We start from the raw sequence: 26,117 nt of genomic DNA on the forward strand, positions 1-26,117 counted from the left end.
CTTCCACCTTTCTGCCTTCCCTTCTTTGCTTAGAACTGGGTTGCCATCTGAGCTCTTGATATTCATACACGTGGTTCTCTTCTCTCCAAAGGTCTCTTTAATTTTCCTGTAGGCAGTATCTATCTTACCCCTAGTGAGATAAGCCTCTACATCCTTACATTTATCCTCTAGCCATCCCTGTTTAGCCATTTTGCACTTCCTCTCGATCTCATTTTTGAGACGTTTGTATTCCTTTTTGCCTGCTTCATTTACTGCATTTTTATATTTTCTCCTTTCATCAATTAAATTCAATATTTCTTCTGTTACCCAAGGATTTCTAGCAGCCCTCGTCTTTTTACCTACTTTATCCTCTGCTGCCTTCACTACTTCATCCCTCAGAGCTACCCATTCTTCTTCTACTGTATTTCTTTCCCCTATTCCTGTCAATTGTTCCCTTATGCTCTCCCTGAAACTCTGTACAACCTCTGGTTCTTTCAGTTTATCCAGGTCCCATCTCCTTAATTTCCCACATTTTTGCAGTTTCTTCAGTTTTAATCTACAGGTCATAACCAATAGATTGTGGTCAGAGTCCACATCTGCCCCTGGAAATGTCTTACAACTTAAAACCTGGTTCCTAAATCTCTGTCTTACCATTATATAATCTATCTGATACCTTTTAGTATCTCCAGGGTTCTTCCACGTATACAACCTTCTTTCATGATTCTTAAACCAAGTGTTACCTATGACTAAGTTGTGCTCTGTACAAAATTCTACTAGGCGGCTTCCTCTTTCATTTCTTAGCCCCAATCCATATTCACCTACTATGTTTCCTTCTCTCCCTTTTCCTACACTCGAATTCCAGTCACCCATTACTATTAAATTTTCGTCTCCCTTCACTATCTGAATAATTTCTTTTATTTCATCGTACATTTCTTCAATTTCTTAGTCATCTGCAGAGCTAGTTGGCATATAAACTTGTACTACTGTAGTAGGTGTGGGCTTAGTATCTATCTTGGCCACAATAATGCGTTCACTATGCTGTTTGTAGTAGCTTACCCGCATTCCTATTTTCCTATTCATTATTAAACCTACTCCTGCATTACCCCTATTTGATTTTGTGTTTATAACCCTGTAATCACCTGACCAGAAGTCTTGTTCCTCCTGCCACCGAACTTCACTAATTCCCACTATATCTAACTTTAACCTATCCATTTCCCTTTTTAAATTTTCTAACCTACCTGCCCGATTAAGGGATCTGACATTCCACGCTCCGATCCGTAGAACGCCAGTTTTCTTTCTCCTGATAACGACATCCTCCTGAGTAGTCCCCGCCCGGAGATCCGAATGGGGGACTATTTTACCTCCGGAATATTTTACCCAAGAGGATGCCATCATCATTTAATCATACAGTAAAGCTGCATGTCCTCGGGAAAAATTACGGCTGTAGTTTCCCCTTGCTTTCAGCCGTTCGCAGTACCAGCACAGCAACGCCGTTTTGGTTAATGTTGCAAGGCCAGATCAGTCAATCATCCAGACTGTTGCCCCTGCAACTACTGAAAAGGCTGCTGCCCCTCTTCAGGAACCACACGTTTGTCTGGCCTCTCAACAGATACCCCTCCGTTGTGGTTGCACCTACGGTACGGCCATCTGTATCGCTGAGGCACGCAAGCCTCCCCACCAACGGCAAGGTCCATGGTTCATGGGGGGGTTTAAAATTATAAATTCCCCAAATTGTACATAATTATAATTTTAACTTAAACTATATTTCAGTTTTTGAGTTTGATTTAACCATACAATTACTGCTTTTACCTATTAATTAACAGTTTTTTGAGCTATCTTGCTAATTAATAATAAATTCCCAGGAATTTATTAATTTTGTGAATATTTCTTCCATTTTAAATTCCTGGGGCTTTTACAACACTATATATAATTCATCTTGGGAATTGAGGATCTCAATGATATTGGCCTCAGGAATTCCAAGACTGTGTCAAAATCTCTACGGTAGTCCCCCAGACATACAAAAAGAAGAAAGAAGGAAACTTCAGTTGAGAGGAGGGGGAGAGGGGGGGGGAGAGAGAGAGAGAGAGAGAGAGAGAGAGAGAGAGAGAGAGAGAGAGAGAGAAATCAATAATACATTTTTTATTTACTTACTGAAACATGAGTATAACTTGTATTATTTGTTTGCTAGCAGTAATGTTCGACTGTAACACTTTTGCCGGATGATGGATACAATGTAGTTCAAATGACAGAAGATATTTTTTAAAGTCATATAATTACAATTCAATACATTTCAGATTGTTTTACTTTACTTACTGTACTATGAAACCTTGGTTCCTGCTGAATTTCATGATTCTAAGACCAGGGGAAGTACCCTATAGCTTTTGATGAGTGAGTTTGCAAGTATCAAAATATGTGACATAAACGACAGAATCTTTTGAATGCATTGACTTAGAAGCTTAAGACATTTACATCTTCTAAGGGACCACATGCCTTAACACATGACATACATCTGAACATCATATGTTAACCGGTTCCTGAGAGAAAGGGTTCTTGACAGGCAGACAGACAGACGGACAGATGAACAAAAAAGCTATCCTGTAACGGTTTGGTTTTTATACATTGAGACATGGTACCCTAAAAATGGGAGGAATAGGTTGCATTTATTGTAATTAAATAATAAAATTTATTGTAGTGCTATCGCCAGCATATATGAACACAGCAACTTAAAACATCAAGACAATCATAAAAAGCTCATCTTACGTAAAAACTGTAAAGAAGAGAATTTTCTTTCATTTGTAATGAGAAGTAGTTTATATACATGTGACTGTTTTGTGACAGCTAAAAATGTTAACTGAGTTTGCTAAAATTTCTGAGAACTTGTTAATTTTCAGTAGTGTAACAGCAACAATTCTTGAAGCAGAGAATTCAGAACATAAGTCGACAAAAAAATTAATTTTAATTTGTTGCTTTCTGTTGATAGAAACATTTCTAACATATCTTTCAAATCTGCCTGTTCACCACATTTAAACTACAAAACAGCACTATTTTCAATGCATCAGTGAAAATGGATGAAAGAAACTCAATGGGAAAACAAAACTCAATCCTTAGTAATGCTATACAAACTGGTAAATAAGACGAAGATAATTTACTTTAAATGGAGCTTTTCAATATTTAGCTGCTACTGGGTGAACTTGTTGCTATTTAACAGAAAGTAACAATGATGGATCAGCTGAAAGGGCTGTGACTGGCTATGACAGTCCCAGACACCTCTCTCTTCACTGTGCTTCGAACACTGAGCAGCAAATACTTCAATGAAATGAAATTACTTTTTAAGAAGCTTAAATATGAAACAAGTGAATACAAAAGTGAAGAATTAATTTTTATTTTGTAATGCAATGGAATTACAAGAGAAGACAAATTAGTTCAAATTCAGGTGTACTGCAAAAATTCTCCTAACTACCCATCTTCAAAGCAACTGTGGTGCTCTCCTTGACCAACTCACTGCTTTCATGAAGGGTGCAAAGAAACACTAATCTAGAAGGCCAGGACTGACGAGTCAATGTTCTTAACATATACACAGTCCTGTCACAATGATGTGACCACCATCTAAGTTCTACGTCAATGTGCAATAACCACTCTGACAGTAGGTGACAGCACTAGAAGCATTGCAGTCATTGTCGTAATGTGGAAATGCTGCAATTTATCTGACATTCAAAAGGGCATAATCATTGCTCTTTGGGCCAAAGGTGAAAGCATTTCTGAAATGGGTAAGTTTATAAATTGTTTGTATGCCGTCATGGTTGAAGCACACCTTGTAGGGCAAAATGGTGCTATCAAAAACTGGTGCTGAGGCAACTGTGGTGTGCCACAGGCGACAGAGGAAAAGGCAGCAGCAGAGACACGTAGGGCGAACAGACATACAACTGCTGAGCAACTGATCACACAGTTGAATCAGGGCACTACCAATAGTGTCTCCTTAACAATAGTTCAGGGAGCATTGCTGCATATGTACTTTCACACCAGGCAGTTGGTTCATGCACCCATGCTGACTGCTGTTAATTGGCAACAACGGCTGGAATTTGTACACCAGTAATGCAACTGAATGTCCACTGAGTGTTGACAGGTGGCCTTGGAAGAGGAATCAAACTATATGCTGTACCGGACAGGTGGTCATTGGCATTTTTGGCATGAAATGTCTGAAAGCAAATATCTTGCAATAACTGTCGAAGAGTTCCGGCTGGACAAGTGAGCGTTATCTCGGGAATATTTCTTTTGTGATTTTCCCAGAGTCTCTCATCTTCTGGAAAGCACAATGAATCAACCCAAGTATGCATTCATCCTTGAGGGATCATGTCCACACCTACTTGCAGCTGGTTTTTCCTCGGCACAATGGCAACTACCAGCAGGACAATGCAATGTGTCAATCCCTTCGTACTGTAAGTGTATGGTTTGAATTGCACCAGGATGAGTTTATCGTACTCCCCTCGCTACTTAACGCCTTGTATTCAAACCCAACCCAGAATCTGTGGGACCATCTCGATTAGGTTATTTTCACCACGAAAGCTCAACGACAAAGATAGTACAGCTGGCCATGGCACTGGAGTCAGCATGTCTCTACATCCCTGTAGTTACATCCAAGACCACACTGACACTCTTCCTGCACATCTTGCAATGGTTAGTTTGCCAAAAGGCAGTTAGTCAGATTTCTGACAGGTGGTCATACTAATGTGACTGGATGGTATATAACATGACATAGTTGAACTTAGTACACAAATAGAAAACAACTGCAATACAATTATTCCCAGAAAGTTATGTCCACATATATCCCTGAAAGAAGAAATATGATGATTTCACGGAAAAGAAACCTTTTTTTCCCAAACAGGGAGCATTTTACTATAGAAAAAATACAGGAGTTGAGCAGTAGACAGGCACTGCGGGCAGTCTCTAACAAGTCCAGCATCACTGAATTTGGGACTGAGGCAAAAGGTGAGGTCTTTGGAAAGGACTGATGATACTTCTGTGGTTGGTTAACGGGTTAAGGGACTAAAAAGGAAGGTCATCAAATCTTCGGCCAAGAGATAGTTCATCTGGAGTTGGTGATGTCTGCCAGAAATTTGATTGAATTATCTAAGTACATAGGACTGGAAAAATCAAGGCACTGAATGGATACTGATGCCGGAGCTGAGAAATATCTGAAGCAGAAGTTAAAGTACATGGATTGGACCGGTACAGATCAGTGCAACTCCAACCACACTGACCCTGCTCTCAAAGGAGTTTAAAACATTATATCTGAGCACTTTCAAGAGAAAACACAGAACCAATTCAACTTTCATAAGAATCATATGCCGAAACTGGAGGCAAGAGTATTCGGAAGGCCACGCTTAGCATGGGGGGGGGGGGGGGGCGCAAAAGGAGGGGCATTCCACCGGTATATGACCAGTCTGTAAGGCTCCACACCTGCAATATGGGAGTTGCTTGATACACAAAATAAAACTATGGATTAGCCTGGTATGATAAATGCAATGGTGACATATGATGGTGGAATCCTTCCAGGAGGAACGAAAGGGGATATCACTCCATCTTTAGGTGAGCAGAGGTCATATTTGCAACCGCAAATCAATATCTAGGATTGTCAAAGTGAATGGGGGGGGGGGGGCAAGTAATCATTCCTCTAGCCAAACATTTGGCCAATTCCTTCCCTGGGATAGCCACATCAATTGGGACCCAGAAAGACAATCGAGCAACCAGTATGATTAAGGTAAGTGAGGGGGTCACAAATAGCAGAGGACACAGGATGACAAGAGTAAAATCAGTCGAAGTCCCGAACATTGCTCACTGAGTCACTACATATTACAACATGGTAAGGGAGGCCCTTTTAAAAAGTGGAGGACTCTGTTAACAACTATCATCTCCACATATACAGACACAAGCAGACAAATTTAAAGGCAAGGAGTTTGGGCAGAGATGTCAGTCGAGGCGGAAGTGCAGAGGCAAAGACCGCTAATTTCAAGTTGCCGCCACTCATACCTCACCTGTCATTCAACATCTTTGCCTCTGCACTTCCGCTTCGACTGACATCTCTGCCCAAACTCTTTGCTTTTAAATTTGTCTGCTTGTGTCTGTATGTGTGTGTGTGTGTGTGTGTGTGTGTGTGTGTGTGTGCGCGCGAGTGTATACCTGTCCTTTTTTCCACCGCTAAGGTAAGTCTTTCCGCTCCCGGGATTGGAATGACTCCTTACCCTCTTCCTTAAAACCAACATCCTTTCGTCTTTCCCTCTCCTTCCCTCTTTCCTGACGAAGCAACCGTTGGTTGCGAAAGCTTGAAATTTTGTGTGTGTGTTTGTGTGTTTTTTATTTTGTCTGTCTACCAGCGCTTTCCCGTTTCGTAAGTCATGGAATCTTTGGTTTTAATATATAACAACTATAAAACTGTACATGTTCACGGCATGGTGTTCCTGATCTGCAATGGATGTAAAAGCATATCTCATCTTACGCATGGTTTTAGAGCTGTCAGTGTAACACTCCTGAAGAATAAAATGAATGTAGCACATGCCATAAGGTCATGGGTGCGACAGACTTAAGGACCATGCAATAGGTCTGTCCTAATTCAGGACTTGGGCACCAAACAAGGGCAGCAGGTAAGAGGGAGGGGAGATGGGGTAGGAGGCACAACAGAACATGGAGAGCACATCAATCCACAGAGGAGAGGCAGAGATCCTGCAGAGGGCTGCAACATGCACTCCAACTAGTAATGTCACCTGAGAGCTGGTATTAGGATATCAGCAACCTTCATATGCAAAAAGAATGATATATATTGAATGATCAGAGGACTGTTGAATTGCTTAGAGACCAATAGCTGGTATCATCAGAACTGAAGAGGGGCGATTCCTGCTTTGGCAAGAAGACTGTCTGCGGGACTAGTCCAGAAGGCACTGCCGAGCCATAAACCTCTCAACCACAGTCCAGTCAGGATGAGACGACTTTGAAAACTTGGAGAAAAGTAACACACACTGCACCCCTTGAGACTTGGGATAGGAAGCGGACAGTGTTAAGCTTCCGCATGCAGCTAGTCTTTACTTGGTGAATATGAGGTAGCCAAGTCAGCTGTTTTCTTCCTTTTCTTCAAAAGGAGACAATGGGACTGTACAACAAAGTCCATGCACTGGATACCAATGTAGAGTTCTGTGTCAGAATGGACTGTGGTACTATGACAAACACATGACCAGCTTTGTCCATGAGAGGTAGTCACTACAGGAAAGTGTCCAAGCAGAGGTCCTGCAGACAGCACACTGGAGCTGGCATTCAGCTGAGGGTAGTGAGTGGGAATTACACCAAATGCAAAAGTCAGCAACATACAGTGTAGGACGACCAGTGGTCTGACAGAGATCACCTGGTCATTGGTGGCTATGAGGAAGAGTGTGATGCCCAGGTTAGAGCTGTGTATGACACCCTTCTCTTGGATCCACAAAGAACTGAGTGACAAGTCGACTCTCACCTGGAACAACTAGTGGTGGGATAAAAACTCACACACAAAAATCAGTTGGGAGCATCAAAAGCCCCAGTCATGAAAGGTAAATAAAATGTTGTGGCACCAAGCTGCATCATTTGCCCTGAGCTGTTGGTATTAAGAAAAAGCCTGTCATATTGCTGTTTCCCGCCTGACCACAAAGTCATCTGTGGATTGCCCCTCCTAGAAACCACACTGACATGGGGGACAAAAGGCACCAAGATTTGAGAACACATCATTATCTGTGAGCAGTCATGTTTTCAAGCAGTTTGAAGGGTATTTTGGCGACACTAATCAGTTGGTAGCTAACTGACACAAGATGTTGGGTTTTTGCCTGGCTTAAGGATTGAGACAACGATACTACTCCACCATTGCAAAAGGAAGATACCTCGGAGCCAAATATGGCCAAAGACCCTGAGTAGACCTTACCTTTGAGTTTCATTTTGGTGTTATATCATCTGATTATAAATTCAGTCAGGGCCTGAGACCTTATCATGAGAAGAGGCACAGAGCTTAAGTAGTTCCCAGTCAGTGAAAGGTTCATTATCTGATTCGGCTTGGTGCGGGTGGGGTGGAAGGCTGGAGTGTGAAACTTGGCGGAGATGTCTTTAATTTCTTGTTTCTGTAGCAGAAAGATAAGATGCTGCTGTCACAAAGTGGGTCACACGGTGTTCAAGCAAGAATCAACACTAAAGTACAAAGATCACCCTGAAGAATAAGACTTGGAATAGTTGTATATCAGTGGTGGCCTAGAAGACTATAGGGTTTACTTTACATCTGGGATGCAAAGGCATACGTTCCCAGGGATGAGATCGTGCTCCTGACTTTCCTTCTTACTGCCTTCAATTAGGTAGTGGGCCTTAGCATAAAGTCACTTAAAAGCGGAAAGGCTGGCCTGAGAAGGATGTTGCTTGAAATATTGCAGAGCTCTTTGGCGATCCTTAACTGCTACTGCAACATCTTTGATCCACCATGGCAGGAATATCAATTCCAGTGATATGGGTGATTGCATCAGAAATGTCTTGCACAACTTGACTGATGCTGTCCGATGGGGGAGGGGGGGGGGGACACGTAACAGCAGAGACATGCAACTGCCAACTGGCTCTTCGAGGCACTCAATATGGTAGTCAATCCATTTGGCAGTGCAAAGGAAGTAACATAATCTCAGGAAAACGGTCTCAGTCACACAGACCATCATGCACTGAGCAATGCAGCGAATCTAAGAGACGTTTGTTAAAATGACCCATAACTCAGACGGCAAACACAAATGAGAAAAGAAGTGATTAAAAAATGGCATTTTGTCAGGAAATGGCGGACCATCAAAGGTTGAGGGCAATGAGCACGAAGTGGTGGGAGAGCAAATGGTGATGGCTACAAGGACAGTGCCCGATACGCAACCTAGTTAAAATGATCTCCTCTTGGTGTCTTGGTGAAGAGGCTGAGAGGTGGTCATCCAAGCCACTGGAAGAGGCTTAATAACCAGGAACTTGTTCTCATGAAGGGAGGACCATGGTGATGCCAAAGTGACATAAGCTGCTGACAGACAGCAACACAGAGGTCATCGGAGGGACTGTAAGAAGTAGCGGGCTGAGGTACGAGGACTGCAGCCTTGGCAGCAGCCTCAGTATGCTCGTTTCCTGTTGGACCCACATGACTAGGAGCCCACATAAACATCACAGTGGCTCCATCCAGAGTGAGCAAGTGATAGCTATCCTGGATCTGCTGCATTAAGGGACGGGTGACGCACAGCACAAAGAGGCTTTGAAGGGCACTGAGAAAGTAGGAGCAGATGACGCAATTGAAAAGCCTGTGTTGTCGGATGTACTGCTTGATGCTTGATACAGGGTGAAGAGCTCTGCTGTAAATACTGAGCAGTGTTCTGGAAGCCAATACCGAAAAACATTGATATCAATGACACAGGCACACCCGACACCATGGTCAGTCCAAGAACCATCAGTGTACGCAAAGGTACTATCGTGACATTTCGTGTGCAGATCTTGAAACTGAAGGTGATAGAGCAAGGCAGGAGTTGAGTCCTTAGGAAGCGAATGAAGGCCAAGGTTAACACGGGCCACCACATGAAGCCAAGGTGGTGAAGGATTCACGACCATTGGGAAAGAGGCAGAGAGTTTGAAGTTAAGCTGCCACAGCAAGAGCCGAAAGCGAACTCCAGGTGGTAACAGAGAAGAAGGACGCATCCCATACTTGCGATCAAAGGAATCATCGAAGAAGGAGGCATCAGATGGGTAGGCATGCATGACAAATGGCATGCATATCTGCTGACGAGAAAGTCATGGCGGTAGGACAAAGGTAGTTCAGCAGCCTCTTCATACATTTTGAAAAAATTGACATAGTGGGAGAGATGGGTGTGGCTTTCGTGTAATTTGACATCATATCAGCAGAATGTAAGCATTTGTGTTTTTTACACGAGTCGGTATACAATGGGCAATCAATAAATTTATATTCCTCTATTTTGTTTTCTTTCTTGAATACCGGACGAACCAGTGGATGAGGAGGATGATGTTCCATGCAACTGACACAAAGAGGTGATTGAACTCACAAGGACTATCTTGGTAGAGTGATCATCAACAGTAACTGCATTTTGGGTCCACCATGCAGTGGGAAGACATATGACCAAAGTGTAAACATTAGAAGCACTGCAGGGCTAATGACTAAACTTCTCTTAATTTGCCTTCAATATGTTCCACAAAAAATAAAGGCTTTGTCACAGTGAAAGTATCCCCATCAGTTCGAGTACATACCAAGTATTATGTTAATTGTTTTGCTCCTAGATAGCTGGCTTGTTCCTCTTCCCACGGGGTAACCATGACAAGAAAAGCAGTAGAGTTATAATTATTCACACTGAAATTTCTATATCTGTCTGATGAGATGGCCAGATCATAATAGTCAGATCTGGTGTAATTTAATACATTATATGTGAGAAACATCTGGCCCGATGCCACCTACTGACTGGGAGTCCTGGTGCTCCCGGAAGAAGGGCATCTACTTCTTGGTATGCATAAGGAGGTAGCGCTTCAAGCATCAGCAGTGGAATCACTGTGTTGACAAGAGACTCAACCAAAAGGGTACATAACAACTCCACCATGTAGGATTGGCCACTGGGTTGGCTTTGAAGTGCAGATAAGAGCCAAAGCTGGTATTGTGCATGTATGATGTTTAACACTACAAGCAGTATGTGCTACTTAAGGCATGCTTTCCCAGTTGGTCCACACAACAGAAAAATTTGGAAAATGAAGGTCAAACTCAGAATGGGACCACAAATTCCTACAGCATAAACGTGGTGAATGAACAGATATTTCAAGAAAGAAAGGCAGAATCGAAGGAATAGCCAGATCAACATCAAAGACTGCCAACATGAGAAAGAGTAAGAGCAGGAAGGATAACCAGAGATGTGAGACTGCACCACGGGAAAGGAAGCAGATACTGCAACAGCTTGGAATCCCATGCTCACCACACAAGTACTCACAAAAATGTCGTGAGCAAGAGGAGGTGAAGCCAGTTGTGTCTGTTCTGTAGGATTGGCACATATCTTCATCCTATGGTGCAACCAGTGAAGTACCTCCCAGGGAGGTATCGTTGGGGTACAGGGTAGCATAACATTCATTCAACAGCTTCCATTGCAGAAATAGTTACATTACCTGGATGTTTAATCCTGTTTTTCACAAGATTGCCAGAGTAGCGGTGCACGTACAAGTAGATCCAGGATGAAGTTAGGCAACATTAAAATAGTAATAGGAAATAATACTTACTTGATGTCCAATGAACATAGTTAAATAATGATTTCTTAGCCTAATTTAACTAAAGAATTGAAGTATAAATTAGATGTGCAACTGGTTTACTAGCTCTCTTTGTGGTTATTCCTAGGTACAAATAAAGTGAGAATGTTGACATAGGTTTTGATTATGTCACATTATGTCACGTTATGACTTTGTCTACGAAAATGGTACTCCGTACAAATGCTATGCGCCAATAGTTTCCAGTTTAATAATTTTAAAGTTGATAAAATAAAGAGACAAAATGTTACTATTTTAATTTTACAATGCTAAAGGGTGTTTAGAACTAACAAATTAGTTATTTATTTAACAGAGGTGTGATGACACCACTCACTCAAGGACGGAGATTTGTGATATAATGCACTACAATGTATTACTTCTGGTAAATCAACGTATTACCCAAAGTCTACTTAACCACTGAAAATATGTTGGCAATAGTGAAAGCATTTGTTATTGGCTAGTTTACACCTGTGAGCTGTTCAGAAGTAGTAGTAGTTTGTGCATGTACACTGGCCAAATGGACACCATGTCTCCAAGGCTTGATGACAATGGCCATTAGGTCGAATATATAAACGTTCATTGTAAATATGGTGTTCCCTTACATCGTCGATTGTACCAGTAGACATAACTGTCATCAGGAGAAATAGTTTCTATCCTTTAATAGAAAGCTGGGATGTGATAAAAGTTTACAGATTTCAGCATAGAGATGCTGCAGACATGAAGTAATCCATGTCAAGAAATAATTACATCTCTTGTCTGAGGAGTATTTCAAGTGGCAGCATTTCAGAGTTTAAGAGTAACAGAACTCACAATTTGAAGTCATACACACTATTTCAGACATAGGGTACACCTCAGTAACACTTATTACAGTGGAGCTCCTGGCTCAATTACAAACTTAAAAGTAATAAGCAAATAAGAGTACAGTAATAAATTGTAATGCACAGTTCTGAGAAGCAACCAGTAGATCGAGAGTAGCCACGCCCAGTTCATAACCTCTCAATGCAAATCAAATCATAAGGCGTCTTAAGATTAATATATGTAAATAAAGCACCCAAGCTGTGCCAATTTAAATCCCTGCTGAAATGTAAATATAAATACCTTTGACCACTCCAGTAGACACGTGAAACAGTATTGGTGCAAACAACTATTTGTGAAAGATTTGTTTTGTAGTTTTCCCAGACAGATTGCACAGTTTGGTTCCGGTGAAGCACGGTCAACAGGTGTTAACACCGAGGTCTTGTCATCCACTGGGCTTCCTGTGAGCGAGCGTGAAGGTGACTTTGGACTAACTGTTCCATGAACAGTTAGTGGGGTACTGCAAGTTTCCCTGTCCATCCTATTTCAAAAACAAAGAGATTTAGTTATACAACTCATAACTAATATCTTCCTAAATTTAATAATTTAAATAAAACTTATTCTTCACAAATAAACAATATCATTAACACTTAATAATGAAATAAAACTTTTTAAATGTGCGCATGCACGCCACACACACACACACACACACACACACACACACACACACACACACACACACAGAGAGAGAGAGAGAGAGAGAGAGAGAGAGAGAGAGAGAGAGAGAGAGAGAGAGAGAGAGAGAGATGATGTGACTTACCAAACAAAAGCGCTGGCAGGTCGACAGACACACAAAATTCGAGCTTTCGCAACTGGGGTTGCTTCGTCAGGAAAGAGGGAAGGAGAGGGAAAGATGAAAGGATGTGGGTTTTAAGGGAAAGGGTAAGGAGTCATTCCAATCCCGGGAGTGGAAAGACTTACCTTAGGGGGAAAAAGGACAGGTGTACACTCGAGCGCGCGCGCGCGCGCGCACACGCACACACACACACACACACACATCCATCCGCACATACACAGACACAAGCAGACATTTGTAAAGGCAAAGAGTTTGGGCAGAGATGTCAGTCGAGGCGGAAGTACAGAGGCAAAGAAGTTGTTGAAACACAGGTGAGGTATGAGCGGCGGCAACTTGAAATTAGCGGAGGTTGAGGCCTGGCGGATATCGAGAAGAGAGGATATACTGAAGGGCGAGTTCCCATCTCCGGAGTTCGGATAGGTTGGTGTTGGTGGGAAGTATTCAGATAACCCGGACGGTGTAACACTGTGCCAAGATGTGCTGGCCATGCACCAACGTATGTTTAGCCACAGGGTGATCCTGATTACCAACAAACACTGTCTGCCTGTGTCCATTCATGCGAATGGACAGTTTGTTGCTGGTCATTCCCACATAGAAAGCGTCACAGTGTAGGCAGGTCAAATGGTAAATCACGTGGGTACTTTCACACGTGGCTCTTCCTTTGATCGTGTACACCTTCCGGGTTACAGGACTGGAGTAGGTGGCGGTGGGAGGGTGCTTAGGACAGGTTTTACACCGGGGGTGGTTACAAGGGTAGGAGCCAGAGGGTAGGGAAGGTGGTTTGGGGATTTCATAGGGATGAACCAAGAGGTTATGAAGGTTAGGTGGATGGCGGAAAGACACACTTGGTGGAGTGGGGAGGATTTCATGAAGGATGGGTCTCATTTCGGGGCAGGATTTTAGAAAGTGGCAGGATTTTAGAAAGTCGTATCCCTGCTGGAGAGCCACATTCAGAGTCTGATCCAGTCCCGGGAAGTATCCTGACAGGATACTCACCTGTCTTTCAACAACTTCTTTGCCTCTGTACTTCCGCCTCGACTGAGATCTCTGCCCGAACTTTTTGCCTTTACAAATGTCTGCTTGTGTCTATGTATGTGCGGATGGATGTGTGTGTGTGTGTGTGTGTGTGTGTGTGTGTGTGTGTATCTCTGCCCTTTTCACCCCTTAAGGTAAGTCTTTCTACTCCCGGGATTGGAATGACTCCTTACCCTCTCCCTTAAAACCCACATCCTTTCGTCTTTCCCTCTCCTTCCCTCTTTCCTGAAGAAGCAACTGTTGGTTGTGAAAGCTAGAATATATATATAAAAACAAAGATTCCAAGACTTACCAAGCGGGAAAGCGCCATCGGTTGCGAAAGCTAGTAATTCTGTGTGTGTGTTTGTGTGTTTTGTTCATTGTGCCTGTCTGCCGGCGCTTTCCCGCTTGGTAAGTCTTGGAATCTTTGTTTTTAATATATTTTTCCCATGTGGAAGTTTCTTTCTATATACACGACAACTATAACTCACATTGGGCTACTGATTTCAATTTTGAAGTGAAGGAAAGGAAATAAAAGGAAGAGAGATTAAGAAAGAAAGAAAGAAAGAAAGAAAGAAAGAAAGAAAGGAACATCATATAATGAAAGAGATGAAATGACATAACTGGGGGACTAGACTAGACTTGAACTCTATTGCTGACTGCCTCTCACTGCCTGTACCCTTGTTGTTGTCTTCAGTCCTGAGACTGGTTTGATGCAGCTCTCCATGCTACTCTATCCTGTGCAAGCTGCTTCATCTCCCAGTACCTACTGCAACCTACATCCTTCTGAATCTGCTTAGTGTACTCATCTCTCGGTCTCCCTCTACGATTTTTACCCTCCACGCTGCCCTCCAATGCTAAATTTGTGATCCCTTGATGCCTCAAAACATGTCCTACCAACCGATCCCTTCTTCTAGTCAAGTTGTGCCACAAACTTCTCTTCTCCCCAATCCTATTCAATACCTCCTCATTAGTTACGTGATCTATCCACCTTATCTTCAGTATTCTTCTGTAGCACCACATTTCGAAAGCTTCTATTCTCTTCTTGTCCAAACTAGTTATCGTCCATGTTTCACTTCCATACATGGCTACACTCCAAACAAATAATTTCAGAAACGACTTCCTGATACAGAAATCTATATTCGATGTTAACAAATTTCTCTTCTTCAGAAACGCTTTCCTTGCCATTGCCAGTCTACATTTTATATCCCCTCTACTTCGACCATCATCAGTTATTTTACTTCCTAAATAGCAAAACTCCTTTACTACTTTAAGTGTCTCATTTCCTAATCTAATTCCCTCAGCATCACCCGATTTAATTTGACTACATTCCATTATCCTCGTTTTGCTTTTGTTAATGTTCATCTTATATCCTCCTTTCAAGACACTGTCCATTCCATTCAACTGCTCTTCCAAGTCCTTTGCTGTCTCTGACAGAATTACAATGTCATCGGCGAACCTCAAAGTTTTTACTTCGTCTCCATGAATTTTAATACCTACTCCAAATTTTTCTTTTGTTTCCTTTACTGACTTATTTTAAACACACACATTCAAAACCAAAGTTAATACTTTTTTTTTCATATTTGTACACAGATGTGTAGCTCAGTAGGTAAGTGCCAGACTAAACATTCTTTTTCTGTCACTTGTCACTTATTTCACCCCTGCCAATGATTTGGCAGTGTGTAAACTGCCAAGCTGCACTATAGTTTTTAGACAGTGTTGAACTGTAGTTTCCCTGGTAAGTGATTTGGTTAAGTCAATTAAAATGCTGGACAGAGGCAAGTGCATACACCCCCTTCTCCCAAATAGAAGAATGATTAGCAAAGAACTGTGGAGTTCAAACCGACCCTCTGGTGAGAAAGCATGGAAAATTGCCTTTCATCTTTGCTCAATAGAAAGCAACTGGACAGCTTGGTCATTCTGTGTGCTGAAATCAGATGTGAATGGATCTGTATATCAGTGGACATTGCTATCATTATACTGATCTGGTGAGAACTGTGCTCCACAACCTAATATTCAACACTAGAACAGTCTTTTTCACAATATGAACTACCTGATGACATCAGTCTGTGAAATTAAGTAAGCTATGTCCAAAACTCAAGATGCGAAACCGTTCAATCAAGCCAGGGGGACCAATATGTAGCATGTCTTCAATTTCATGGTTACTTAATGAAAAAGACAAGAAGAGTCTTAAACAAATAAGGAATGAGACTTGCCTCCTAGCAAGCTGGAAAAATTAAAAATTGTTAAAACCTGTCAATGAATCTCACCTGAGAGACCAAATTGCAGTAATTACATGGCATAGTCAACACAGACTTTTGCTAATCTCTGTGTTGAACACTCAATGTGACACACAGAAATTTTGAAAAACCCACAGTGGCTGGGCAATCTCATGATAAAAGTTTATATTTCAACATACAAGGATTATGATTCATCTCTCAAACTACCAAAACTCTGTTACTAAGAAAGCAATTGAAATTGATACAAAAACAACAGTAATTGAGACACCAGTTATGAACTCTGCAAATCATGGAAGTAGACACCAGTCAATTTATCTTTTTATTAATTTGCTGTCCACAAACAACTCAGTTTTCAGGAGCTTTCATAGCTTTAGTCCATAAATACATCAAGAAACAAAGTTGTATTAATTGTTCTTACCAGTAAAGATAAATGCATACATTGACACAAAAAGTGAATATCAGAAATTGCCCGATTTCTGTAATGGAGACAAGTTGGCTACACACTCAAACAGTTTTACAAGGAGACATTACAATTTGAAATCATCTGCTGAATAAGAGCAGTTCTATATTAATAAGTGTTTCAGATTATTCTTTAAGATATTTAAATTAGCTAGCTTATTAATTACAGATGGTAGTCTATTCTAAAAAGAAATTGTTCCTATTGTACCTGGACTGCAGCCTGCAATCTTTTTACTACCCTTAATTCTGTGAAAATTTTCCTTTCCCTGTGTAGTTATGTACACAACTGTTCACTGTATAATGTTCATCTGGATGTACGATATAAATAGTGTAGTTGGTAATTATTTTATGTTTTCTGAAAATTCCTCCCTTATTTACCTCAGCTACCACTCTTACCGCCATTTTTGTAGTCTGAAAAACTTGCCTGCATAGACTGCTGGTGCCCCATCCCAGATCTCCGCAGCATGCTTAATATGCAGATGTATCAATTCAGAATATATTTACCTCAAGGTAACATGGTCCAGGAAGTCTGAGACCCAATTTAGTAAGGGTTGAAACTTTAATAGTGGCAACTATTTATTTACAGTTTTTCCAAAACACATACGTGTTTTAAAGTTTTACTGACCTTCAAAGTAGTCACCAGCATTGTGTATAGCCCGTTGCCAGTGATGTGGAAGTCGTAGGATACTCTTAGCAATGCCAGTTGTGTTGACAGTTCGAGCTGCGCGGTCTATTGCCCGACCAATTTGTAGCAGTTATGAAGCTAATGCCGTGAAGTGTTTCCTTCAGTTTAGAAATCGAGTTGAACTCAGGAGGGCTAGAGTCGGGGGAGTGCAGTAGATGGTATAAGACTTAGCAGCCCCATCGGTCAAACAAATCAGTAACGGCTTGCACTGTACGTGCTTGAGCACTTACTCATAAATGGAGTAATATTTATACTTAGGTTATAGCTAAGGAAGAACTGCATTGTCACTGTCTTCTCTTTATTTATAAGAATCTTACATAAAGCTGAAAGAATGTTGTAACTGATTTCACTGCTGTTGGCAGTAGTTTGCATATTACTGCACCAGCTGACAAAGGACATGTCATCCACACAGCTTAATAACTTAGCAGTTTTGGGATTCTGTTAAATCATTCACAGACACAAGGACAGAAAAAGCCCAAACGTATTTCCTTTAGGCACACCACATGAAGTATCCTGTAGGTTAGTTTTTAGCAACTGTCCATTCCTTTTATGAGTTAGCTTTGTGTGCTGTTTCCTGCCTTTTAAATAGGAGGTACGTCGTTTCAAGGCTATTTCTCTCATCCTGCAATCTTATAATTTACGCAATAAAATAGTATCAAATAGTATCATAACCAGAATGCTGTCTATTATCTTGTTTAATATATCAAGTATTGAACTTGCTACCGTGTTACCTTACACTTTTGTTTTCTAAAACTATGCCGTAGATTGTTGAATAGATTCTGTTTGATGAAATGTGCCTTGATTTAATATTACTTATCTAAAAATTTGTCAAGTTCTGAAGTTAATGATGTTAGTCTGCAGTTTTTTGTGTCAGCTATTATTCATTTCCTATTCACCGGCAGAATTTCAGTGATTTTCAAATGGTCAAAAAATTATCCGTGACAATGGAAGGTATCTATTAAAAGTTGCTTGTCCTGATATGCAATAGGGTAGACAGGATGACATGTACTACACCAGGTCACCTGATGGGAGGTTGTACGTGAAGTTAAATTTACAAGACTCCTGTAGAGCCAGAGGAAAATCTACTTGCACGAGTTCTGGTTGTTGCACTTGAAATTGAAAAGACACCAAGCGGGATGGAGAGAATACACCGGAACACACTTTGTAGGTACAATATCTGAAACAACAGTTGTGGTTGCCATATCAAACTGCTGTTGTAATGCTTCAGTACTTTTCTACACATACAATATGCTGGGTTCATTTTTGCTTTGGAATAATGTAAACAGACAATGTTTAAGTGCTAACACAAACAAATTTGCCTCGCGTGAATGGTTGTTTCATTACATTTCCTTTCAAATTGATGCCTGATAACTGTACTGCATCACGCGTAATTCAGTTCCTCAAGCAGATGTTGAGTTAACCACCTGAACTGAAACTGTCACAGAATGTAAATGGTAAGTTTCCACAGATGGGTTCCTATTCAAAATATTACATGTTCACTCACCTCTGCATGTCCTCAACTCCTAAAGTTTGTAACGGGAATTTCTGAACACCCTGCAAGCAGAGAGGGTAAACCACTGTGTGGAGGGTGTGGGGACAGTAGGTTATCATATGATTCTATTGTCCCCACACCCTCCACCAAATAGTTTCTGCCCTGTAACTTACTACAATTCATGCCCCCCCCCCCCCTCGTTGCTCTCTCTCTCTCTCTCTCTCTCTCTCTCTCTCTCTCTCTCTCTCTCTCTCTCTCTCTCTCTCTCTCTCTCTCACACACACACACACACACACACACACACACACACACACACACACACACACACACACACACACCTCCTCTGCTTCCAGTCTCCCCCCCCCCCCCCTCTTCCCTCCTCCGTAGCCTCTCAACGCTGTCTGAGCCTTGACCTGCCACCTTCTAGAGTAGTTTGTGCACACTCCACCAGACAGCACTCTTCTGTTCCCCACCCACAGACTGCTGCCACTGCCCTTCTTCCAACTGCTGCTTTCATTCTACAGACTAGTTTAAGCCTGGCTAAAATGGCCAGAGATGGCAGTCATGCCTGCATGAGGTGTACCTGCTTGCATGAATGCATGTGAGATATCCCTTCTTTTCTGAAAAAGGCTTTGCCCAAAAGCTTAGTGAGTAACCGTCCTTCCATTGTGCCTGTTTGCAACTCAATGTGTAATTTTACAGTGAGTAGCAATCTATCCTTTTTGTAGTTGTTGATATACCAACCTGGCCTTTCCATTGTTTAAAATTAAAATTGGGTGCCCAGCCATGTACTTCATTTGTGCCACTTGTACTGAACTTCTGTATGAATTTCTCAAGTACTTCTTTTGGGTCATTTATCATTTCATCCTTTCAATGTTATGCTGTTTTGTTCACGATATTGCTGATTCCACACACTTTTCATAAATTTTTTCCCAGGATGTATGGAGGACAGAGGAATACATATAGTAATTACCATCACATATGAATGTAGTTATTTGTTATCGTCTTTGTGTTATGATGATGTATGCTAGCAATTCTGTCCTCTGGGAATAACAATGAGAATAATGTTAGTTCCACATCACACTTAGCCCCTGATGAGGATTATGGAACTTGTCATTCATTGAAAGCTAGAGGTTTTATCTAAACTTGATGTGGCAAGTCAACACAGAACTTGTGAAACCTCTATTAACACCTTAGAATTTCTAAGGAGTGTGTCAGAAGGTAGATTCAAAGGGCACAAGGTCAAACACTACGCTGTAATAAAACTTAATTATTCTGATGGATATTTCAGCAATTCTAGTGTTGTTTTTATTTCTGATTTCCCTGATTAATTTGTCAGTCCATAATGAAAAGGGGTAATATTTCCACACTACAACACTATAATGCTTTTGGGTCATTCCATGTCAGTTCAACCAGGGGCTCCAGGTCATAGTCTCAGATTTGACTGAAATTCAGTACACTAATTCTACCATGTGTGGGACACTCGTGTACAAAGTATTAGTTTCCCTTGCCAATTAGTTCAGAAGTATGACTTTTGAAAGAAGGTGGCGTGACCCAGAAGTTGCAACCCGCATCTGGTAATCTATCTTCAGACCTAACTTCAGGTCTTAATAACTTTGGAACTATTCCACACAGTCCAGTGAAATTTCTACAACCCAGTAACATCCACTTAGAGAACACACTCTATGAATGAAAACACCAACAACTTATTTCTGAGGGAAAATAAAAAATTCCAAAATGTGATTAAAAAACTTAATACGTTACAAGGTACATATTGTAGGTGCTCTCTATGCCAAATATAATTCACTCAAAACGGGTATAAATTTTTTTGTGGTAAGCTTAAAGTGGCCTAAACACACACAGAACTCATCGTGCCCATATCAATCACAAAAACTGAGTTACATGCACACAAAAATTTGAAATATTACCTGAAAAACATGGATTTTCTAAGTGTGGTAGCACAACAGGGGCAAGCGATATCCAAGCCAAATTTCAAACATTGCATAAGTAGACTATAATATAATATGTGGCAACATTTCAACTTGTTATTGCAAGGCATTGGGGTACAATATAAGTTGACATAGATGTATTTCGCTATGTTTCTTTTAACATGATTTAGCAAGTAATAGTGATGATGCAGACAGCTTGTTTCAGATAAAGCTGCAGCAATTGTTGGGAAGCATTAGAGTTGCTAAAAAGCGGGCTAGAACATGTTAAAACTGTTGCAGGCACAAGGAGCCATCAACACTTCTCTCCAGCGGACTCTGACAATCTGCAGATGAGCAGACTGTCTGGTTATAACTACAGGTTCATGCACAACATGTCTTCACAGAGTGTCTGGCTCAGGATTCAGAAGCAAAAGCAGCAACATACAACAAGGTTGCTGTGTTATTGCTGTTTATGGAATGACCCTTTTGCAAGAAAATCATCTGCCAACATGTATAGTGCAAGGTAGAAGTGTCTTGTCATTCTGCTGGGTTCATGATCTCACTCATCATGAGGGATGCTGATGCAGTTTTTCAGATGGACTGAGGGGAGAACATGAAGACATGCATGACTAATACTACATGCATTTGGGCATGGAGTCAGTTTTCCAATCAGACAAATTAGTGAAAGGTGTATAGCAGCTCATGGCTCTGGAGCCACCAATGGGTGTGCAGTGATGAAGGGAAAATTGTTAATATCAAAGAACATTGTACAACATGGACCACCTGCATGAGGCATTGCAATTGTTAAGATATTGACCTCACATTCGGAAGAATGGAGTTTGCCCTGTCCTGTCACCCTGGTTTAGGTTTCCTGTAGTGTTCCTACAACACTTCAACCAAGTTGCAGAACAGTTCCTTCATCAAGGTCACAGTCAATCATCCTCATAAAGGATACATACACTGAGGTGACCAAAGTCATGGGGTGCCTCCTAATATCATATCAGAACTCCTTTTGCCAGGCATAGCACAGTAATTCGACATGGCATGTACTCAACAGGTCAATGGAAGTCCCCTGCATAAATATTGAACCATGCTGCCTCTGTAACCACCCATAATTGTGAAAAGTGTTGCTGCTGCAGGATTTTGTGCACAAACTGACCTCACAATTATGTTCCATAAACATTCAATGGGATTCCTGTCGGGCAATCTGCGTGGCCACATTGTGCAGAATGATCTTCAAACCAATCGTGAACAATTGTGGCCTGGTGATATGGATGACTGTCACCATAAAAATTTCATCTTTGTTTGGGACCATGAAGTCTATGAATGGCTGGAAATGTCCTCCAAGTTGCAGAAAACAATGATTTCCAGTCAATGATGGGTTCAGTTGGACTACAGGACCCAGCCCATTTCATGTACACCATTACGGAGTCACCAACAGCTTGTACAGTGCCTTGTTTACAGCTTGGGTCTATTGCTGCACCACACTTAAACCCTACAATCAGCTCTTACCAAACAAAATCATGACTCATCTGACCAGACCACAGTTTTCCAGGCGTCTAAGTCCAACCACTGTGGTCATGTTCCAGGAGTGGCACTGCAGGTGATGTCGTGCTATTAGCAAAGGTACCTGCGTGGGTCATCTACTGCCACAGCTCATTAAAGCCAAATTTCGCTGCACTGTCATAATGGATACATTCTTCATACATCCCACATTGACTTCTGTGGATATTTTACAGTGTTGCTAGTCTGTTAATGCCACTACTCCCAGCTGTTATGTGAAGGGTGTCAGCCACTGCATTGTCTGTGGTGAGAGGTAATGCCTGAAATTTGGTTTTCTCAGCACACTCTTGGCTCTGCGGATCTGTGAATACTGAATTCCCTAAAAATTTTCAAAAAAAGAGTGTCCCATGCATCTAGCTCCAACTACCATTCCATGTTCAAAGTCTATTAATTCCCACTGTGTGCTCATAATCTCTCACGAAGCACCTGAGTACAAGTGACAGCTCCATCAGTACATGTGCATTTCCCTATCCCATGGTTTGTCACCTCAGTGTATATATTCAGTGTGTATGTACATTTTTTGAGATGTTTCTTCTCACTATATTATGGTGATAAACTGAGTATCTTTGGTAAGATGATCCTTGGATGAATAAATAAACAAATAATAAAGGTACGAGACACTGTAGTAAAAGGTTATTGTATTTTGTTATGATTGCTTTTGTGTAATTTACTTCAGAAAAACATCTGACAACGATCTGGTTGTTACATAACCGAAACTGGTAATAACTTGTAAAATTAAAATGATCTGGACTTACATTTTTTATTTGTATTAAGATGTTCCAGCAGAATGCCAAGAAGTCAAATTAGTGTCAGACATTCTGTACTGTGTAACAAAGGTGACACCTGTTGATGGCCTAGATAGCCTAAATCTGATTCATTATTGAATAAATAATATATTTGTAGGAGTATTTCCTACATAATATAACTGTCATGTTTTGTCAAGTAACGCAGGAAAAATAAGTTATTTCCAAATTAGAAATGGCCCTCTTTGATGTTGTCATAATGTCACACACTAATAATAAATACAGACCTTGTATAATCAATGTGTTAATGTCTATTACACACTCAAATTGTTTTGTTTCAAGAACTCATAATCACACTGTAACATCTGAACCTCACCGAGACTTCACATTATTTTACAGCCAAGTGGGCTACCATTACACTTCATGCCAGAATATCTTTCTTCCTATATATTATTACGTTACGAATAATGGAGTTAATGATTAGTCCTACATTTACAATTATGCTTTCTATTATTTGTCTTTTAATTGTGATATGTAGACTACTTAATAACATATTTAGTAACATTGTGCAATTAGTACTTTGTACCCTTAACATAAGAATGCCTCAGATCATTACTCTACTAGACAAAATGAATGAACTTATGCACGAAAGTTTGTTTTTGTTTTGTTTTCGGTCTATGTGGCACACACAAAGAACTAATGATGTCCATACATTTCCAGAACGTGCTTGTTTTCTCATCCAAGTTATTTTCACTGTGCATAAACAAAAGAACACACCCACTTACAAACAATAGCCTCCTTTGACGTAATTTTTTTTTTAATTTTCTGTCTCTAAGGAACATCAACACTGATGAATTTATATCCTGGTTTATTGGGAACTGAAGGTACAGCCTTTTTATCCAAGTGGCCATCGATATATACTATAACAACAAATTGTTCTTCATGAAAACTTATTGTCTGACTTAGCAAGTGCTGCAACTGATTTCATGAGTATACGTATTAACATTTCTTTCAGTAGCTAGAATATTACATTTCTTCAGAGACATGTTACTTAATCGTATGTGTACCTAGTTAGCAAACTGGAAGCATAATCAAAATATGTTGACTAGGTAATGATGAGATACATAATTTGCACAGCTTACTAAACTACTTATAACCCGTGGATATAATACACCTACATCACTAATACGGCGCAAATATGATTTTCACATTACCTTGTATGATCTCTCGGTACTGTTTCCTACTCAAAGTTCATGTCAAAATTAAGTGGTTGGTGTGAAACGGCAGCATTGAGTCGAGCAGTCTCCTCTAAAAAAAAAAAAAAGCCGCAGCTACCACTTTCTTCTTCCAAAATGAAATTCTGGAATACGATTACGATAAAATAAACACACAATCAACAGCTGCTGCCGTTATAATATCCACAACTATAAAAATGTAACACACTTATCTGTTAGCTACAATTCACTAACAATGCAGGAATACATGCCAAACACAATATATAAAAACTGATAACTTGGCGACATACGGCACTTCACTGATGACAGATGAGAGGTTCACCTATGTTAGCGTAACTATATTTTAGTTGAACAGTAATGACACTGAAGACCGTAATACGCTCTGTCTTCTACAGCAACACTAACCGATATACATTCATAACACACAGAAAGCGTGTAATACAATGACATGGAATTGTAACTCTCTTATGCAAAGCCTGAATAACGATGTCCGCTCTTTTCGACACTCTGCATCTTTCTGGCACATTCTTATAATATCATAAAATACAAATATAATATCACGGAATACTAACACAATATCATGAAATACGAATAAGAATCCGATTTTAAAATCTCAAACAACGCAGCCCCATATATTCTGTTTGGCTGTGTAACACTTACACAAAATATAGGAAACGGCACACAACTATGCGGAAAACAGGACCAGCGATTGTTTATATGTACGACTCACAAAACACTCTGATACTTGAATTAAGATAAATAATCTTATTCCAAATACCATCAGCTGGAACCTAACATCTCAAACACAAATCTATCAATCACAAAACTTTCAAACGATGGAGAAAGACATCAAACTTTTCGGTGCACCAACGACTCTTTGACCTTCGGCAAAAAAATAAAAACATAATAAAGCAGGAAAACTGAAATTCCTTACTATGACTAATTACGTAAGGTATTAATGAAATTTTAACTAAATAATAAACTTATCGCATTTCACTTTATTAAACACAACTGATAAATATCTACAGTAAAGATAAAATAGCGAGAAAAATAAAATAATTTTAAAATGAAACGTGATATATTTATCCTAGGTGCATAAAAATTCAATGAAAAAGCATATACTATAATTTTCAGAATTTTGAAGCCCAATTTATCATGAAGCACTGAGTTGAATCCATGAATTCAACTGGTTTAGGCCAATTACCTTCTGCCATTAAAAAGCTGGAGGCCAATTCAGACTTCAGTCACGTCATGTTGTATTCACACTGTCTGTTTCACGTTAAGTCACGTCAAGTCAATTCAAGTCACGTGATCTTAACTCAAATGGCTGTCCTCAGCTGTCTTCAGTCCATAACAAGGAATAGGAAGTCACAAGGATCTATAGCAAAGAACGAATAACCAAGATGCAGAAAAACTGATACCGACCACGAAAGCCACGATCTAACGAAACAATATTATGAAAAGGAAAGTTGCTACCCAAAGCGAAGACGTTGAGTTGCAGATGGGCACAAGAAAAAGACTGTCACAAATAAGCTTTCAACCAGTATGGCGTACGTAAAAAATAGTCGACAGATATAGATACACACGCACGCAAACGCAATTCATACACAAACGCCTGCAGACTCTGACAAATGAAGCCGGCTTCGATTGTCAGACATTGCAGTCACATGTGTGTGTGTGAGTTGCGTTTGCTTGAATGAGTGAGTGTGTGTGTGTTTGTGTGCGTGTGTGTCGTCTATTTTTTTACGAAGGCCATACAGGCCGAAAGCTTATTTGTGACACTCTATTTGTTGTGCCTATCTGCGGCTCAGAATGTCCGCTTTATGG

At 40.5% G+C, this 26,117-nt stretch overlaps 1 protein-coding gene across 4 annotated transcripts in view; it reads right to left on the reverse strand.

Moving 5' to 3' along the window:
• The window catches only part of LOC126272155 (E3 ubiquitin-protein ligase Topors), a 92,090-nt gene extending 66,425 nt beyond the window's left edge, over positions 1–25,665 (reverse strand). The window contains exons 1-3 of one of the 4 annotated variants that reach the window (XM_049974783.1): positions 25,495–25,665; positions 24,270–24,415; positions 12,379–12,616 (exon numbers count right to left, since the gene is read on the reverse strand). In XM_049974783.1, coding sequence (XP_049830740.1) covers positions 12,379–12,615 — 237 coding nt within the window. In that variant the 5' untranslated portion in view covers position 12,616; positions 24,270–24,415; positions 25,495–25,665. Of the gene's footprint in view, positions 1–12,378; positions 12,617–24,269; positions 24,416–24,950; positions 25,170–25,494 lie in introns of those variants that run through there. The other 3 variants (XM_049974785.1, XM_049974787.1, XM_049974786.1) reach the window with 3 other exon arrangements.
• Positions 25,666–26,117: the final 452 nt, after the last annotated feature.

This window comes from Schistocerca gregaria, chromosome 5 (genome assembly GCF_023897955.1).
Source record: "Schistocerca gregaria isolate iqSchGreg1 chromosome 5, iqSchGreg1.2, whole genome shotgun sequence".
Classification (NCBI taxonomy): Eukaryota; Metazoa; Arthropoda; class Insecta; order Orthoptera; family Acrididae; genus Schistocerca; species Schistocerca gregaria.